The sequence below is a fragment of the Prionailurus viverrinus genome, chromosome A1 (assembly GCF_022837055.1).
Source record: "Prionailurus viverrinus isolate Anna chromosome A1, UM_Priviv_1.0, whole genome shotgun sequence".
Lineage (NCBI taxonomy): Eukaryota > Metazoa > Chordata > Mammalia > Carnivora > Felidae > Prionailurus > Prionailurus viverrinus.
Window position 1 is genome coordinate 125,835,089 of NC_062561.1, and position 19,874 is coordinate 125,854,962.

The following is a 19,874-nucleotide window of genomic DNA, read 5'->3' on the forward strand; positions in this document are numbered from 1 at the left end:
ATTTCACAATCAATAAGGCCTCTTAACCAAGAAAATAATGCTAATACTCATCCAATCCATCTCATGGTGCTGCTAGATTGGTCAACAGAAATGGTCTAAGTGAAATGTAGATCACTTTTCATATAATACCAGTCCGATATCATAAAACATGCAGAATACACATAGCTTTTTTAAATAATTAAAAAAAAAAAACCCACAAAACAGGAAGGATCTATACCAGACTTTAAGTGGTAGAAAAGGTGATTTTCACTTTCTCATTTCACAGTGAATATCAAGGGGGAAATCTACATAAAAATGTATAGAACTTTTCTAAAAGTGATGGCTCTAGACTATTAAAACCTTAGCAAAAATTAACATGAATAAATTAAAATATAGAAAGACATGATGTAAACCTTATATGTTCAAAGACATAAATGTAGTCACATAATGTATTCTCTACTTCTAAGTGCTACTATACAAAGTGGGGTTTTTTTTTGTCTCTTATTTTCCATAATATCTAATGTAACTAAAAATTTATAAGCACTAAAATACAGGTCATATTTACAGACTACAAGCTACCGAGTTTGTTTACTTGCAGAATAAAAATTTACTGTAATTTTTGTGTTTTTTAAAAAAAAGTTTATTTATTTTGAGAGGGAGTGCAAGCTAGAGCTGGTGAAGGGTAGAGAAAGCAGGGGGAAAGAATTCCAAGCAGGCACTACGTTGTCAGTGTGGAACCTGATGTGGGACTTGAACTCACGAACTGTGAGATCATAACCTGAACCAAAATCCAGAGTTGGATGCTTAACCAGCTGAGCCACCCAGGCGCCCCTTACTGTAATTTTTAAAAACAAACATTAACATCAAGCCCCTAAGACTGTGAACATGTAATAATAGCTAAAACAATGTTCCAATAATAAAAGACTAATAAAATACATTAAATGATATAGAAATAATTTTAAATTTCTTCTAAAAATAATCTTTACTCTTTACACTGGTATCTCTACTGTTTCTTTTATTCATTTTCATGTTTCATTAAACATCAATAAAGAACAGGGACCACATTTATATAGTTATGCTTTACTACACATAAGAATTATAGTTCAGAGAAACTAGGCAGTCGGTCACTCTTAGAAATAGCTCCTCTTGGGGCACCTGGCTGGCTCAGTTGGTTGGGCGTCTGACTTCAGGTCAGGTCATGATCTCACAGTTCCTGGGTTCGAGCCCCACGTCAGGCTCTGTGCTGATGGCTCAGAGCCTGAAGTCTGCTTCAGATTCTGTCTCTGACTCTCTGCCCCTCCCTCACTCACGCAAACTCTCTCTAATATAAATAAAAACATTAAAAAAAATTAAAAAAAAAAAGAAATAGCTCCTCTTATCCATTGTTCAATGAGAGAAGATTAGGCTTCTAGATGGAGACACAGTTCTTTGGTCTTCGCTAGAAGCTGTTTCAAGATCACCTGTATCAGGGCGCATGGGTGGCTCAGTCAGTATAGTGTCTGACTTCAGTTCAGGTCATGATCTTGTGGTCTGTGGGCTTGAGCCCTGAATCGGGCTCAGTGCTGACAGCTCAGAGCCTGGAGCCTGCAATGGACTCTGTGTCTCCCTCTCTCTCTCTACCCCTCCACCACCTGTGCTCTGTCTCTGTCTCTCTCTCTCTCTCAAAATAAACATTAAAAACAGTTTTAATAAAAAAAATAAATTAGGGGCGCCTGGGTGGCGCAGTCGGTTGAGCGTCCGACTTCAGCCAGGTCACGATCTCGTGGCCCGTGGGTTCGAGCCCCACGTCAGGCTCTGGGCTGATGGCTCAGAGCTTGGAGCCTGTTTCCGATTCTGTGTCTCCCTCTCTCTCTGCCCCTTCCCCGTTCATGCTCTCTCTCTGTCCCAAAAATAAATAAACGTTGAAAAAAAAAAAAAGTTAAAAAAAAAAAAATTAATTAATTAATTAAAGATAACCTTTATCTTTCTGTCCCAATTTTTTTTTTCTGTCCCAATTTCTAAGAATGTGATAGAATACCAAGAAGCCAAACTGTCCAAGTAGAAAGAAGCTGAAATATCTAAAGACCTATAATTTTTCTCAATCTACAAATTCAGTGACAGATATCATTACAAAGCAAAAAAATTAATTACCTGTGTTTTTTAAACAAAATGAAAATCATAGGAAAAGGACCAGGTATTTTTGTGAATAGCTCCGTAATTCTTTGCTGTTCATTATTTCTCCATATCTTCCCCAATGTCCTTTTAAAACCCACTAAACACAGATCAAAGCAGCTATTACTACAATCTCTAGAAGAATAAAACCTACACATCTGAAAAACAAAATCTTAAGAGCCCATAAAAATCTCTACCAGATTACTCACACTCAAGTAGTAACTGAGTTATCACATTAAATGAAATTTTAAATTCTTACTACTTTACTGACAAAAAGACTATTTGCATGTCTAAAATGCAGTCCAATTCATTTATACCATTTTCCTATGTCATGGTGTTAACTATGGTGTCTTCCCATGTTTAACAACACATAAACAAGGAAGACACATTATGAGACCACCTGAAACTTTTGCCACAGGCCCAAAGCGGTGTCTTCACTTAAAACTGTACAAGAGAGAACTCTCTATTCTAACAAGCATTCCATGAACTTCCACATTAGGCTAAACACCATTTACTATACACATTCTTCCACAGCTCTCACTGCTTATTACCTCCATAGTTTTTTGGTTTTTTGTTTTTTTTAATATTTACTTATTTTTGAAAGAGAGAGAGAGCGAGCGAGCACGGGAAGGGGAGGGGCAGAAACAGACAGGGAAACACAGAATCCCAAGCAGGCTCTGCACAGTCATCCAGAACCTGACATGGGGCTCAAACTCACAAACCACGAGATCATCACCTAAGTGGAAATCAAAAGTCAGATGCTTAGCCAACTGAGCCACCCAGGCGCCTGTTTACCTCCATAGTTCTTAGCATATCATATTAAAATTCTTTGTTCCCCTTTGTCACTCCACATTAAACTGTAAGCTGCTTGAGTTCAGGGACACTGTCAAATTGCTCATTTTTGCATTCCCAGAGCCTACCACAGTCCTGACTTAATGATAACAGTGGCTGAATTATAATTCTGTTATTCTAGACCCATTCATAAGAGGTAGGAAGCAAATGCCTGCAAAAAGCCATGGCAGAGCTCGAGACTTCTGGGCACCTTTTTTTTAATCAAAAGGCAACATTTTATTATCACCCCTGAAAGGAGCAATATGCAAAACTTTTCTTCTTAAGTATTTCACAACCATTTTATCTCTATATTCCCAAATCTGTTTGGCTATAAGTTGGTGGGGGTTTAATGATTAAATCTAATAACAATTGAGTTGGATTACTCTGCCAAGTAAATGAACACGTTTAGAAATTTTCAGGTCCACCAGAGTAAGCCTAGGGTCGAGACCCTGAAGAATGCCTTCAGTTTCCCTGTATATTAATGCAAAGGGAGAAATGCAATAAGAGCTCATCTCTGTCTCACAAAGATAGCGGAAGAGATTATTTAAGAAAGGGTCTTGTCTTCTTCAAGAAAAAGAAGTATAAAAATTCAAAGGATTATTATTATTCAATATTATTCCTGAAAGCTTTTGTTATTCTGGTCTGATTAGAGATAAGGTTAACTTTTAGTAAGCATAATCCTATTTTTTTTAGTGACCCCTATGGAGACCTCTCTCTGCAGTCCAGGTATAAATACTTGTTTAAAATCCAGTTCAGTTCAAATTATACTGATTTGGGATTTAAAGAGTTATAAACTAAATTTACTCTTGCCAACTTTTAAAAAGATGACTAAAAATGGTAGAAAAATGGGACATTATTACATTTAAAAAAAGAATTAAAACTTTTTATCTTTCAATGTTCCTATAGTACTTCTCCCTGTATCTACTGCAGTGTTTAGTTAAACTCAAGTGTGACCCTAAGTAGAATAGTGTGGTATAATGCACTGGGCTGGGCTAGGACTCAGAACCAAGTTTAGGGCTGATAGTTCTCTATATGCCAATATTCTCATCTGTGAGGTGACCAGATGTACGTACTTTACTGTGCTTCCAGAACTTAAAAACTAGATTAAGACATATAAAACAATTTTGAAAAATTAAATGAGAATTTACTCATTTATTAGACTTTCCCTCAAAATAATGAGAAAATCAGTGAAAATCTTTAAAAGTTAGGTCAAAAACAAGGATGCTGAACCTAATTTTATTTCAGATAGACTGTAAAATAATTTATAGTACAGTTTCAAAATCTTTACGTTATTAAGATATGAAAAGGTAAAATCCTTTACCTTTTCTAAGTCTTCAATTTCAGAACTGAAGTTTTTACCCTCATCCATCATTTCCTCTTCTTCAAGAGTTCTTTCATCATCATAGTCATGGACCAACATCTCAGCAGTGGGGTCAAAATCATGATCCTCAGAAGACAAAGACCCAACTGGAATGAAACAAACTACATCACTTTACACATTCACAATGCTACTTACAAAAGAAAATAATTTGTGTTCTTCTGCCAGTCCCTTTTAATGTTTATAAGTAAGGTTTATTAAATGCATTTACTATATACACTCAACAGGTTATAAAGACCATACAGTTCTGAAAAGATACCTAAATCAGCAAAAGAACAAGGCAGAGTAATTTAACAACACTTTAATAAGAAGTCTAGTCCATGAGAACACAACTTATAATAGTAGCAAAGTGATTTAAATGGAGCAGTCCTTAAAAAATGATCTAAGAGAAAAGTTGAACCTGTTTATCAGTTTAATACATTTGTCTAAAAGCAAAAGAAAAATGTTACAAGGACTATGAATGGAAGATTTCACAAGAATCTATTATACACTAAAGCTCAACACTTCAGGCAAAGAGAATATAAATTCTGCCCAATTATAACCTTCAAAGATACAAAACAATAGGAACAATAGAAATCTGGTTCCCAGAACAAATAAAAGTTTTTTTGAAGCAGCTATACAGCAAATCAATCTCTAAAACTACTGTCACTTTTCATGTCCCCTGTATTTCAAGCTCCCCAGCATTAACCAGACAGGCATTAAACTGTAAGAGCACACTTTTCTTTGGACTACTGATAATTAGTTTTTAAGGGTATGTGAAGGAAATAACAGAAAATCACATCTAAAAGCTTCTGGGAGATGTATCCAGTTGCAAGCTGTTTTGGCCAATTCATATTTGTTTATAAAATTGTAATGCTTTTTAATAGCAAATACGAAGTCAACAGGATACTCTTAAAACCAAGTTGAGAAATGAATAAGATCCACAATCCCAAGAGAATGAAACCAAATTTATGAAAACTGGAATTTTCTCCATTTTACTCTCATATCTAATTCAATCAGACCAGTGACTCTCAGAGCATAGAAGGAAAGAAGTACCAGAATCTTTGGGTAGAGGAAAAGAGAAGTGGAAGGAAGCAGAGTCAACATAAAAAGTTTGGTCTGTTTTTCATCAAGCTATTTAACATTTTAAATTTCAAACATTTAAGGACAGTGTGAAATCATTACCAAAATGCTGAACAACACCAAAGATTTTTCACTATGAAAAAAAACCACAGACATAATTCAGAGATTTTGATTCTGAGTTTGGAGAACTATAATCATCAGTTCTAAAAATAACACAATTTCTATGGCACTTAATTCTTTAGGAAGCTTACATTCATTATATGATGTTATGTTTTTAATGTTAAAAGATTATCTGTGCATTTTAAAACCTGTCGAAGTACAGATTTTAAGTACAGAGCTTAATTTTAAGGAGAAAGATGAATATTTATTAAAGAGCTCAAAAGCAGAACATCCACCATTATGAATTTTCTATTTTGAGGAATTCCTGGAAACCTCTGTAATATTACTAAGGGTCAGGGATGAAATAGATGGTAACTTTTCCACCTCTTTCAGGCACAGCTCTGTCCTCTTTTGTAATCCCCATATCACTTGTCACAGCACTCTTCCTTCTTAAACTAGAAGGTATTCAATAAGGGCCAGAAAGCAAAGCGCCTGAGGTCTACTCTAGGCTTTGTCCCTGGCTTGCTGAGGACCTGAGGCAAGTCATTTCAACTTTCTGGGCCGAGTCCAGTTTTTCATTTGTAAAATGCATAGTGCTGGCTTAGATGACCAAGAGTCTCTTCTAAGCTTTAAAATCTTCTTTAAAATTGGGTAAATGATTAAAAACAGGTTATAAAAGTTTGTTTAAACACCAAAACTACACAATCTTCTTGCTATTTAGATTGCAACTTCTTAAAGGCAGAGAGTGATGCAAAATGGAAAAATTCCATTATCATCCAGATGTTTGGCATCATGTATATAAATATTCCTTCCTGAAATCAGTTATGACAAAGAAATGCTTGTCTCAAAATCAGAAAAACTTTTTAAAACAATTTTTAAACGTAAAAACATAGATATTTTAAAAACAACCACAAATTTCTTCTACTCGGTGACCAATTATTTTATACTTTCAAGGATAATCAAGTGAGACCTTAAAAGACACCTAAATATCGTACAAAATAATACACAAGGAAACAGGCTCTTCACTCTAAGGCAACATGTTGTAAGGGAAGATTTCCGAACTTTTCCAGGCTCTATTAACTAGGTGACTCTCAGTGGAGTTATTTAAAAGTCTTCTCAAGTGTAAAATAAGAGAGTTGGCGTAGTTCAGAGGTACTTTTCCTGGAGACTATTAGAGGGGAAAGAGGCAGCCAAAATGGGGCTGGAAAGGGGGTGAGAAATTAAACAAAGCTGTCCTCTCCCTGATGGGATTCAGGGGCTCCAAAAGCCCCAAAATGTATGCAATTATGCATATGTGCAGACTTCTGGAGACCATCTCTTGCTGTCATCATATCCTGACAGAAGTTTCTGATTCCAAAAAGGTTAAACACTGTACTAGATGATCTAGGGTCCTCTGACCTCAAAAAGTCTGTATTAGCACTTTTCTGTGTCAAACTTGGAAATTCTATGTTTCTTTTAAGGTAGCTTTACCTAACTCTCATATTCCAATTTTAATAGAGCCCATAGACATTTCTCAATTATGAAAAATTTAGAAGAGAAAATAAGGGGAGATAGGGAGTCATGGTTAATAATCCATATAAGTAATCCCAAAGTTTCGACAAATTAAAGAGTCGGTTTCTCGGGGAAAAAATTATTATCTACACTAAATTGCAAAAGTTAGTGGAAAGTTGATTTGGGATTAACTGTTTTGGGCTTGGACAAAAAAAGACATGTGAGAATTAAAGATATAGTACTTAAAAAGAACACCTGTTAGCAGCTTTGTAACAAGTTATTTTTTCAACATGGAAGAAAAAAAAAGAGAAGTGTAACAGTTCCTTCCTCGAACAACTCAATTACCAAAGTGATGAAAAACTCGCAGGACAAATTGTGGGAAAACCTGTAGCAATAGATCTCTGAGCCCCCCATTACCCTGTGGGAGCCACTGAAGAGGTAAGAAAATAGGACAAACCTGGGCTCGAACTTCCAAAAGAAGCCTAGGAGAGAGAAGAAAACGTGAGGTTAGATCGCGCAGCCCGGGGAAGAGGCAGCGCCGGCAACAGGGCGCAGAGGAGGCGGAGCCCAGCGCTCCTCCGCAGCTGCCAAAAGTACAAGACGTAGCTTCGCTCCAATCGCTCCCAGCCCCTTTCGGGCCCCTCTTGGCTGCCTCGCCTTCCTCCCGGAGTCCCCAGTGTGCAAACTCGCAGACCCGGGACGAAGCCCAGAGTCTAACAGGCAACTCCAAGCCCCCAAGCCGTCCTTTGGAGCTCAGCAAGTTACAAAGCGAAGAAGCAAAACCCAGAGCCGTCGCCTCACAGTCCCGTCTCCCGACATCTCGGGGTCTCCCAAATCCCACCTGGCTCCCCACGGAACCAAACACCACCTCGCAAAGCAACACCGTTTCCTGGAAGGGAATCGCCCTCGGAGCACCTAGTCTACCCCCTGGGGCCCGGGAGCCCCAATTCTGAGGCTGTCCTCTAACCCGAGCGTAGGCCAGCTCGAAACAGGACACTCGCCCCCAAACCAAAGCGCAAGCCCCCCATTCTCTCTCCCAAAACTGGAAACGCGGCCCCTCAGTCCCAGAGATGCTAGTTCCCTCCAGGGTGTTTAGGCCCTCCATAGAGCCCCTCGCCCCAGCGAGCTCCAGTCCAAGGGGCTCCTGCTGCGCTACCCCCTCCCCCCAGCTCACCAGTCCCGGGGGACATGACCAGGGCAGGTTTGCTCGCCCTGCCTCCTTCCTCCAGGCCAGAAGAAAGTGGGGCTACCGAGAGCCCCCCGGAAAAAACGTCGAGAGTCTTGGACAGCCGCCTCACACCCAGGGGCTCCCGCACCTCCAGGGCTGCGGGGCGAGGAGTCCCGCTCGCCTCCCGCGAAGCCCCGCGGCCGCGCATCCCGCTTGCCTCCGAGCTCGGAGCAAAGTGGAGCGTGAGGTTCCTTGGCGCCGCAGCCCTGACCCGCTGGGCCGGGGGCACAGAGCACTCCTCCCGCAGGACAGTGGCGCAGCCCGCTCCCCGCTTTGCAATTCGGCCGGGGATGGGGAGGGGGGGGGCTCGGCCGGTTTCCACCCACTCTAGCCCTAGAAAGCGGCGCCGAGGCTCCGGCGGCCCGCGTCAGCTGCCTGGGGGGGCACGGCACGGCGCTGTCCCCAGGCCAGGGCTCGCTGCCGCCGGTCACCACCTCCCGTCCGGCCCCGTCGCCCGGCCGGGTCGGGGCCGGAGCCGCCGCGGCCTAGTCCCGGAGGGAGACCGCTCCCGCGCCCGCTCCCGCCCCCCGGCCGGCCCCGCCACGGCCCGTTGCCGCCCCGTAGCCCCCGCACCGCCGCGCCGCCCCCACGTTGGGCCGGGGGAAGGGCCCCGGATCCCCCAGGCCGTCTCCGGGGCCGCGGGAGACCGCCGGGCGCCCGCTCTAGCCCGGCCGCTCCTGCCCGGTTTCCCTGCTCACCTCCGCCATATTGGTACCTTTAGGGCGAACGAGCAGCGCCGAGCCCAGTCCCCGGATGGGGCGCCTGAGCCAATCGCAGCCTCCGCCGCCGCCGCCGCCGCGGTCCGCCCGGCACCCGCCCGGCGGCGGAGGCGGCTCGGCCCCTTATAGGGCAGGGCGGCCCGCGACGCCCCCGGCCCGCTCGCACGCCCACCCCGCCCGGCGCCCCACGCCGCACCCCGCGCTCGCTGCGGACGGGCCGCTGCACAACCGCGCTCGCCCGCCCTCCCCTTCTTGGTCGGAGTAAAGTTGCTGCCGAATTGTAGGCAAGTGGGGGACGGATGGAAACTCGGGCGTGGGACAGACCCACGTCCAGGCAGCCGAGGCCGAAGAGCTGGCCGGGGCAGCGGAGAATCGACCGACTGACCGACACTCTAGTCCGGTAGGACGTTGGGGGAGGCCGGCAGGAGACGTGGAGGGACAACTCGACAGACTTCCCTAAGTAAAAAGAAAGAAGGTGACCGATGGAGTAGACTGATGGACACGAGAAAACCCCGGGAAATGGGAGAAGTGACTGATGGACGGCAGGGTCAGTCCAGAATGAGAGGCGGCGACCGGGCACCTTGCGGTTTTCCCGAAGAGACCTGAGAAATGGGGGATACAGGTCAACATGCACTGGCTCGTGGAGTGGACGATGGAAGTGATCGTTTGCCAGACAGGCTTTGGAAGGTAGTGACAATCACAGAACAGGCAAAAGATCAAAAAGGCAAAGAATGATGAGTAGACTTGCACAATTCAGAGAAGACACTCAAAATATAAAATGTGCACGTACCCCAAAAAATTAGATCTTAAGAGGTTTTGAGTCACCAAATAGTCCAGGGCACACACTTGATAGAACAGTGGAAAAGCGAAAATAGTAGAATCAAGGCCCTGAGTCGGGTCTCAAAAATTCTACCTCCATCCCAGAAAGCCAAACATTTGCTTAAAATGAAAACTAGGTCAAAAAGAAAACTAGTCCTGTGGGCAAGTGGATGGATGGAGAAGGGAGGACAAGGCTTAACAGATACACATACTCCTGCACGTGCCTTCCTCTTCATTGGAAGAGGTAAATCTAACTCCTGGCAGATTCATATCCACCTGAACAACTTTAAGCAAAGTACACAGAAATATTCATTAACAGTTCATGGGTAGCCCACAGAGGTAAATCCTGCAAGCTTCAAGCCATCATGCCAAGTTGCCTTGGCACACCATTGTCTTAAAGCAGGAAGCGAGAAATAACAATACATATGGAAAACAAAGTTTACAATGTGGAAGAGAAAATTTTGGCACATCCATGGGTAAGTCAGATATAAATACAATCAAAAGTATGGCAGGACACCCACAGAGAGACATGCACAGGAGAGTGATCTCAGACATAGAGCTCTTCTCCCAGTTGTTGCTAAAACATGTAGTATTAAATGATAGAGTTGAGGTTTTTGCTAAGAAATTGAGAGCCTTTTTTGAATTCTAAAACTTGCCATACTTTTAGTCCAAACATGACAGGTTTGCTTTCATGCTGGGATCACCTTTGATTCTCCCCTCCAAGAGAATACACGGACAATGAAGCTGAAGATATGATTATGGATAGGAGAGCAAAGGGTTACTTTTAACATTTTTGCCAAGGCATCTTAGAATTAAAGTTACTACCCCGGCAAAAGTTATTTATTTATGGAAATTTTAGGGAAAAATCACTTCAACCATTTCAAAACATCATAAAGACATGGAAAATTACACTTTCCCTGCTGTGAAAGATACCTTTCGACCTTTTGTCCAGTCAAAGCTGAACTTTGAAACCAGAGGCTTGGCACACGTTGTATGTGCTGTCCTCAATGAGGCATTTAGAGTTTTCAAAGTAAAAAAAAAAAAAAAAAAAAAAAGTTGCTTGAAATTAAGTGCAGGTGATTAACTTCAGAAATGTTGCAGCAAGCACACCCTGTGGACAGAGCCATTAAACAGTGCCCTGATCTGCTTGACCACAGCATAAGCCCCCATAGACTAGGTCAGGGATCTGAATCATGAAGTGTCTCCAACAACCTGCCTTGGACTTAACACTAGGAGAAACGTTTTCTTCATAGCAAAATTTGGCTAATCCAAACTACCTGTGGTCTTAGGTTCCATTTTGCCATGTCTGAGAAATACAGAGACTCATGTACTCGGATGAACTTAGTAGAGCATCTGCAAATTCTTTTTTCATTAAACTGCAAAGATTACATATAGGCATTTGTAATTTTGACTGCTTATATTCTCTCCATCAGAGTACACTGTTTATGTAGCCTTTGCCACGTATTAAATAAGGATTCACAGAAAAATAGTGAAACTAAATAAATTTCCAGTATAAGGAAGCAGAGCTACTTTCTCACCTTCCAATCACTAGAGAAAAAGTTTACTGCCCAGTCTTACATAACACATTCCTTTTATGATGAAGTGTGTAAAGTCTACTTATGTACATGGATCTTTCATTCTCTTTGATGACAAGACTTCCAGGAGTTGGTATAGATATAAAGTCCCCTGTTCCAGGGAATGGAATAAAAAATTATATTTTACTGTTGTTTTTATTATCCTGTCACTACACAACAGGTGGCATTATATAGAGAACAAGTCCTATGCTGGACACTAGGCAATACAGGATCACCATAAAAGTCCTTGTCTCTCTGGTATTTCAGTCCTTGTAACTGAATAATTCTTGTATGTGGTGGATGGGACCAAGAGCAAGAAGACTCAAAACTAAAACGATGGTAACCATCTAAAGAGAACCAAAATGTAATAGATGCTCTAGCCATCTTTAGAAATGAGATAAATCAAGAATACTTTATAAATGTGTGCTTTGAGATGTTTTACAATAAATACATAAAAAAAGAAAATGTAAATATAAAAAAAGACCAGTAAAACAAAATGCACTAGGAGGTCAACACCAGAGAAAAAGTTACAAAACAAGAATATTCAAGTAATGAGATGTAACACAATATGAAAGTTAAACCATAGATGTGGTTTGCAGCTTTCTGGAGACAAAGCAAATAAATAATGGCTATCAGTTGCTTGATTCTCATTGTCTTGGAGGAGAAATACACAAATTCTTCAATGGCAACAAAGCTTTTCAGGACACTTTAAAAGAAATGTCTTGCCTGCACTACACAGCAACATAGTAATGTAGAGGGAAATACCCTTTACCACCTCTTCAAATTCACTAGCTTGTTTTACAACACTGTTTCTTTTAGTGACCATCCATGAAAGTTGAGGGTACATTATGGGTATATGACCTACCAAAAGCAGCTTTAATGGGAAGACAGTAATGCAATGCAAATATTTAGCTTTCTACAGATTCCATCTAACCCAAGGGAAAATAATAGGCTATCCAATGTTAAAGTCTATGGTAGTTAGGCAGGTATGATGAATAGGTGAAGTAGGCTAATATGGAGACAAAAGTGGGGGCCATAGCAAACCAAGAGATAATAACCCTGCCTAAAAGGGGCAGCCACTAACTTAGTCTCAGACTGGCCTTTGCATTGTAAGAATGTAGGCCCAGTGCTTCCAGACATTTGAATTTTCCAAAAACAACTAGAAAGTTGGATTTTTATGTGAAATCTGTTTTTTTAAACTTGCCAACTAATTAAATTTTTAAACACAGTGTAGGCCAAATATATCACATTAAGTAAATCATGGTGTGAACTTCCAGTTTGCAGACCCTAAAGTAGAACATCCAATTAGTATTAGTTCTCAATATGGCTTCAGATAAGACTGTAATGCCAGCAATTCAGCTCTCCATCGGATTGAACTACTTGCATTTTTTGTAAATATATCCACTTCTCCTGAGAGATACTCAAATATTTTTTGTTGAAATGAATGACTAGTCTCTGAGAAGACTAATTCATTATAAGTTTTGCCTAAACAAACACTGTTAACGGAAGGGGGATGGTCTTCAGAAAAAAAGAAAAGAACATTCACAGAGATGAAAAAAGACAGTGAATCCTCAGTTCATTACAAAGAAGAAGAAAATCTGGACCACAGACATGAGAATCTATCTGACCCATGAGTTACGGCCATCCTTCAAATATGATAGATTTGGGGCACCCAGGTGGCTCAGTTGGTTAAGTGCCTGACTTTGGCTCAGGTCATGATCTCACGGTTGGTGGGTTCAAGCCCCACATCAGGCTCTCTGCTGTCAGTGCAGAGCCTGCTTCAGGTTCTCTGTCTCCCTCTCTCTCTCTCTGCCCATCCCCACGCTCTCTCAAAAATAAACATTAAAAAAAATTAAAGAAAATATGATAGATGCATCAGGCTAACACACCTTTGTAAGGTGACACAATTAGATCTTCAAACTCAGTAACTTTAAATTTAAGGGATCTTCTCAAAAGAATTGTGAATACCTATACCCCTTTCCACATATCCAAGCTGACATCTAATTTTTCCATTATAAGTTTAAAGAGTTGCAAAGGATATACTTCCCAAAATATTGTAATGGTGGCCCTTTAAAAAGAAAGCCTTCATTTAACACTTTAAAATGCATGCAATGGAATCTAAATACCACAGCAATTTGATATGTCCATCATTCTTTTTTTTATAAATAAAGGATATGTTTCTTCTTTAACAGTAGGAAATTTTATGATTTCTTTTTCTCTCTGATCTCAAATTCCCATTCTATTTCATCCAAAGAACTTTATCCCAGTGTAATATGTTTAAGCCCAAAAGTCTTTTGGTGATGCCCTACTATCTTTTTCTGCAACAAAAAGATCTCTATAAATTGACACTCAAAATTAATAATTTCCCTCTAGATTACATTATCAGTCCAATTATTATTAATTCCCAATCGATCAAAACAATATACATGTATTACAAATTTTGATTAAAGCTTATTGAACAAAAATCAAAATTAAACTAGATATCAATCTCTTAATAAGATGGATGGGACCTGAAAAAATTAGGTCCTGTACCTGTGGATAAATTTTATATAACACTAGAATGAGAATGAGTTTAGCATCAGTTCCATTCTTATTCTTTATGTGTATGGAAGTAAACTCTGAGAAACCATATTCACACAATAGGGTTTTGTTGCTAAACCATCACTGAATTCTTTGAACTCCTTAGTAATATATCATGTAGTGATCTTCCTTCAAACGTTATTGTTTATAATCTTACACTGTTATTTTGATCATCTTCACTTGTGTTGAAAGCAAATAATTAAAAGCCACCTGACTTAACAAAAGGATTTGTTACCCAGTCCTCACGATCCTTCACTATAATTCACATCAATCTTGATGAATACCAAAAAAAGACTTTGCCAAAACTTATCAAATGAACGATTGTACTGGTTATTTTTTTCTCTTAGAGGCACACATTTAAGCCAACACCCTCAGAAAAGGGAGGGCAAATGGACATATTCTTAATTTTAATACTTTCTTGTCAATATAGTATTTTTAAATAAAACCTTTTTCTTTTATTTTATTTATATTGGTCACATTTTTAAAGTTTATTTATTTTGAGAGAGAGAGAGCATGTGTGCTCCTGAGCAGAGGAGGGGCAGTAAAGAGGGAGAGGGAGAATCTCAAGCAGGCTCTGTGCTCCCATGAACCGTGAGACCATGACCTGAGCCAAAATCAAGAATCGGACGCTTACATCTTATCACACATTTTAAATACATTTTTGTCAAAACCATGGAGCTTCAGATTCAGCCCTTTCAGATTGTGGAAAATATTTGCCATACAACTCAACCAGCAAAAACTGTCCCCTTTGTCAAACCACACTGCCAGGTCAGATTTGCTTTCTTTCAAAGAAAATCTGACTTCACTTTCTAATTTCACTGCCAATCCTAATGAGCATGTTAAATCTTATTTTGAAGCATATTAAAAATCATTGAGAAATAAATTACAAACCATGTGCTATAAAATAGATTACTAAAAGGCAATTTAAGATTAAAATGAGGTAAGATTTAATAGAATGTATTCATTTTATCATGTTATAAAAACAAGAGTAATCAATACACAGTTCCTGATTACTTAGTTTGTTTTCATTCAATGTAATGTGTAGCTAAAATTGATAAGTTATTTATTTTGCAAAGGATGTGGTAAAAGGCACAGTAATCCTTTGGCAAATGTGCATGTGTGTGTACTGAACTTTGGTATTTGCTTTGGAAATAAAGAATTATGAGTAAAAACTGAGAAATACTCCACTAATTTCATTTGTGTTCAAACTTTTCTTATATATTTGATGATATACAAAGGTATGTGCTGCTAAAAATAATCAGTCCAGGAGTTAGCCTTTCTTTTTATTTTTAATAGAAAGTGGGAAAATCTTAGATGAAATTATATAAGGATTTTTATCTTGACTTTTATCTAGTGTTCCTAGAAATGTAGAAATCTGAAAAAATTTGTTTCCTCTTGGAGTCATGTTTATTGAGACTAATTGAAAATACTTGCTTAAATAGCGTTTACTATTTCCTATCAATGCTTGCTTCTGTACTTTGTTCTTTCTAGAACTCTCCTTCAAAAGCATTCTATTTTTTTGACAGTGGTCAGAAAAGAAAGTCTTTAAATGAAAATTATTCTGCCTCTCACTACTCCACAACATACTGTCTCTGTTATCAGAAAATCCCAACAAGGACCAAAATACTCCATTCTTCACACCATATTTAACTTAAAAAATATATAAGACAGGAAGATTTAACATGCATTAAATAATTTCTACAAGCTTATTATATATCCTTCATTTTAATGTGCATTTCTAAAACTATACGGTGAAGATATCTTCTTATATCTTGGTCATTCTAATTGTAAAAAAAAAATTCACTTCTCTAAGACTGACCAAAACAGCCTGAACAAAACAACTGTTCGAGTACTGACAAGTGCTTCATAATTCTGTTGTGCTGTATTAGAATAGAAGCTAGAAAGAGTATTAAAAAAGCTTAACTGACAATTTCAGAATTTTAGCACTAAGTAACAGGCAACCCGTTTGGAGAACTGGGTTCGTGATGGAATGCACAGGGCATGGAAAAACAGGGACTTCTGCTGATGCAGGATCATTAGCAGGGTATTAACAGAACTAGACTTATTTAATAGACTTATAAATTATCTTGAAGAAAGAATGTACAATTCAAGGAATGCCAGTGACTTTGCTCTCCATCCCCCTGATGAAAATATTCTGGTTTTATCTTGAGATGAAAAGACTTGAATTTTCCATACTCTTGCTTGGCTTCTCACAGTGTAAGCATCTTGCTGCACTGACTGTAATTCTGGTGTTTAAAGGTACTTTTTTTTTTTTTTTTTGGTACACCATGGCCTGTAAATACAAAACTCCTTCATTGTCTGGTGTTAAACTAAAGAGATACCAAGTTAATACTGAAGGAAAATTGACTTCACTGGATTTTTTTGAGAGGCTGTATGTCCACCTTCAATGTGGAAGTTTCCTTTTTTTTTTTTCATTTCAATTTCTTTTCAAATTATTATTATGGGGCACCTGGCTGGCTTACTTGGTGGAACATGCAACTCTTGATCTTGGGGTTGTGAGTTGGAGCCCCATGTTTGGTATAGAAATTACTTTACAAAAATAAAATCTGGGGGTCCCCAAGTGGCTCAGTCAGTTTAGTCTCCATCTCTTAATTTCGGCTCAGGTTATGTTCTCACACTTTGTGAGATCTAGCCCCATGCCAGAGCCTGCTTGGGATTCTCTCTCTGCCTATATCTCTTTGCTCCTCCTCTGCTCCTGGTCTCTATATAAATAAATAAATAAATAAACTTAAAAATAAAATAAAATCTTTAAAAGGTAAAATAATTATTATGAAATGTTTTAGGAATATCAAAAAGTATGCCATTTAAATAGCTTTTTATCTTCCTTTCTCTTCATTTAGCTTGCACAAACTAAATGTAAATACAGTGTTGATTCCACATGATAAGCATTTATTGAGTACCTATTAAGTGTGTATCAACCATCTTGGAGGTTGGTATTGTCTCTGTATTATAGATAAAGAAACTAATAGAGAAATTGAAACTTACCCAGCTTGTGAATGACAGTTAAATTTGGGCCCAAATCTGCCTAAGCTGTTTTCTTCATATCAAAATATTAATGAGTAAACCAGGAACTATTAAAAAACAAAAAGCATTTAGGTGAAACCTTGGTAATTAAGAGACTGAGCAAACTCTGTTGAAGGAAAAAACATGCTTAAACTAAGGGACCAGCTTTGGAAATAACCTATGAAACTGGATAATAGAAAAAAATATGTATCATATCAACTTATTGTAATGCTCATACAATTAGGTAAAATAATCTGAGTTATATTGTACTTAAAAGATAATAAGCTGAGAGAACACAGACTGTGTCCATTTGAGTCCCTCTTTGCATACACTTGGCCTAGCACACACACTCAGTAAATGTAAGTTGGATGAATGAGTAAATCAGGATCCAGTTCGACTACAGCCACTTCCAAATAATCCAAGGTATACAGTAATGACGATAACAGGCAATGTGTCCTAGTGCATCACTGGAAGGGTATTTTAGAGGCAGCAGTCATTCACTTATTAATCCATTTACAAATCACTTCCATCTCTGGCCTTTGGTTGGATAGGGCCTCCCCATGAAATAAGTGTACCAGGAAGACAAGTCAGGGACAGGAGCTGTCTGACTTCACTGTGCAGTCAGGCAGCCCTATTGTTCACCTGTTCTGACTTGTTGCAGTCCAGCTCCCTCCCCCACCTCAGATAACTAACTCCCCTTGATGTCACACACGGAGTAATGTTCCTAAGGGCCCCCTTTTTTGTATGACTCACTGGAACATGCTCCCTTGGCTTTCACCCACTGTGTTCCCTCTGGGACCTCCACTCACCCATAACTGCAGGATTTTCCTGGTCCACACAAGCCACGTCAGCTCTACCTGGCCCTCTATCTCGGAGAGGAAGGGACATAATGAGCAGCCTGTGCTAGGCTCTCTAAGTGGATTCACTACAAAACTATAATCGTTCACCAACTTGTATTTCAGCTTTTGAAATACTTACATGCCAACACTTAATTTTACACACAAATGAATACTCCCCACCACTGAGTGGATTTCTATCCAAAATTACCATATCAAAGTTGTGCAAGAACAAGCCTATTTGGGGGAGGACTTTTCGACATAGAAAGAACTTTCTATCAGAAGCATTTATGTGCTGTATTAGTCTGCTGGGCCACCATAATAAAGTACCACAGACTGGGTGAGTTCAACAGCAGAAATTTATTTTCTCACAGTTCTGGAGAGTGGAAGTCCAAGACCAAGGTGTCAGAAGGATTGGTTTCTCCTGAAACCTTTTTCCTTGGCTTTTAGATTCTCCTCACATGGCCTTCCTTCTGTGTGCACATATCCCTGGCGTCAGTGTATCCAAATGTCCTCTTATGAGGACATCAATCAGACTGGATTCGGGCCTATCCTAATGGCCTCATTTTAACTTAATCACACCTGTAAAGGCCTTATCTTCAATTATAGTCACATTGTGAGGTACTACAGAATTCAACATAGAAACTCGAGGGGACACAATTCAATCCATAACAGGTGTCCCCTCAGATTCTTTCCACCCAATCTGCCTCTCACACTTGTAGCTTCTGCCCTGGATGATCACCTCCATGCAAGGAACTGCATTCTGGTGTCTGGAGTCTTCTTGCCACTTCTGCACTTGGACAACACACCAGCTGCAGAGCACAGAATCTGGCTTTTTGAGTAACTGCTGGAGGGGCTAGATGGTGTAAGGCAGAAACATGGAAGTTTTGATTCTATATCAAACTTTCATGAATGGGGACATGGGAGACAAATTTTGATAAATGGGGACATGAGAGACTGAAGGGTATCTGGCAGTTAAATTTCCTCTCCTCCTTCCCTTGGATGGATGACTCTGGGGTGCTGGTTCCTCCTGCAACCTGTCCTGAGATGTCCATTGTGACTGAGAAGATGCATCTGCTGAGTGACCTGCTGGGCCTCCTGTGGCTTTGTCACAGAGCAATGAGCGACATGATTATGCACCACTTTGCAGTGCTTTCCATTCTTCCCTGTTTAATTTCCCTTTTTCCATCCTCTTGCTGCCATGGTTTTCCATCTCCCAAATACTCACAAGTACATCATCACTTAATCCTTGCCTCAGGTTCTGTTTTCTAGGAAACCTAAGCTAGAACGCTGGCATACTTGACAAAGAGAAAATGAGACTGAAAAAAAATCCTGTTAATTAGAGACAAACACTGACAAGGAATCTTGGGGATGATTCTGAGTAGAGTATCATTTAATCAATAATGTGGCCCTACACTATACATGTTGAGCTCAGAGGACTCATCATCACTCTTAATGAAATAGAAGATTAGGAAGTATATCAGCCAGTTCCAAATAGAAAATGAGAAAAACCATTCTAAGATTTAAAACAGAAGAAATTCAGGGCGCCTGAGAGTAGCTCACTCAGTTAAGCGTCTGACTTTGGCTCAGGTCATGATCTCATGTGGGTTTGAGCCCCGCATCGGGCTCTGTGCTGACAGCTGGGAGCCTGGAGCCTGCTTCAGATTCTATGTCTCCCTCTCTGTCTGTACCTCCCCCACTTGCATTTTGTCTCTCTGTCTCTCTCTTAAAAATAAATAAACATTAAAAATTTTTTAAATAAATAAAACAGAAGAAATTCAAATAAATAAACAGAGGAAATTAATCCATGAATGGGTTACACAAGTCTAAGATTCAAAACAGAGTACTGTGAAGTTATTCAGAGATTTGCAGAAAGTGCCACCACTCTTAAGCTGGAGGGACAAAAAGCATTATCAATGTTACCACAGCCCGGGGGCCAGTCAGTGGGGGAAGCCAGAACTATGGTATACTTGCCTAGCTAGAGCTGTACTGGAGATGTAACCAGAGACAGAGAAAGAGGAACAAATATCCTGGCTTCTCTCCTTCTCTCTGTGATTTATTACCATTGCCTTCCATTACCTGAACCCAAGAAGAAGCCAGCTA

General features: G+C 39.9%; 1 protein-coding gene across 6 annotated transcripts in view; it reads right to left on the reverse strand.

Annotated features, from left to right (window-relative positions):
* Window positions 1-19,874, reverse strand: part of MIER3 (MIER family member 3) — a 194,106-nt gene that overhangs the window by 25,231 nt on the left and 149,001 nt on the right. For 3 of the 6 annotated variants that reach the window (XM_047864611.1, XM_047864627.1, XM_047864634.1), the window contains 2 exons: window positions 16,918-17,003; window positions 4,283-4,428 (listed from right to left, as the gene is read on the reverse strand). In XM_047864611.1, the coding sequence (XP_047720567.1) occupies window positions 4,283-4,381 (99 nt within the window). In that variant the 5' untranslated portion in view covers window positions 4,382-4,428; window positions 16,918-17,003. Of the gene's footprint in view, window positions 1-4,282; window positions 4,429-7,448; window positions 7,474-8,917; window positions 8,965-16,917; window positions 17,004-19,874 lie in introns of those variants that run through there. The other 3 variants (XM_047864605.1, XM_047864597.1, XM_047864619.1) reach the window with 2 other exon arrangements.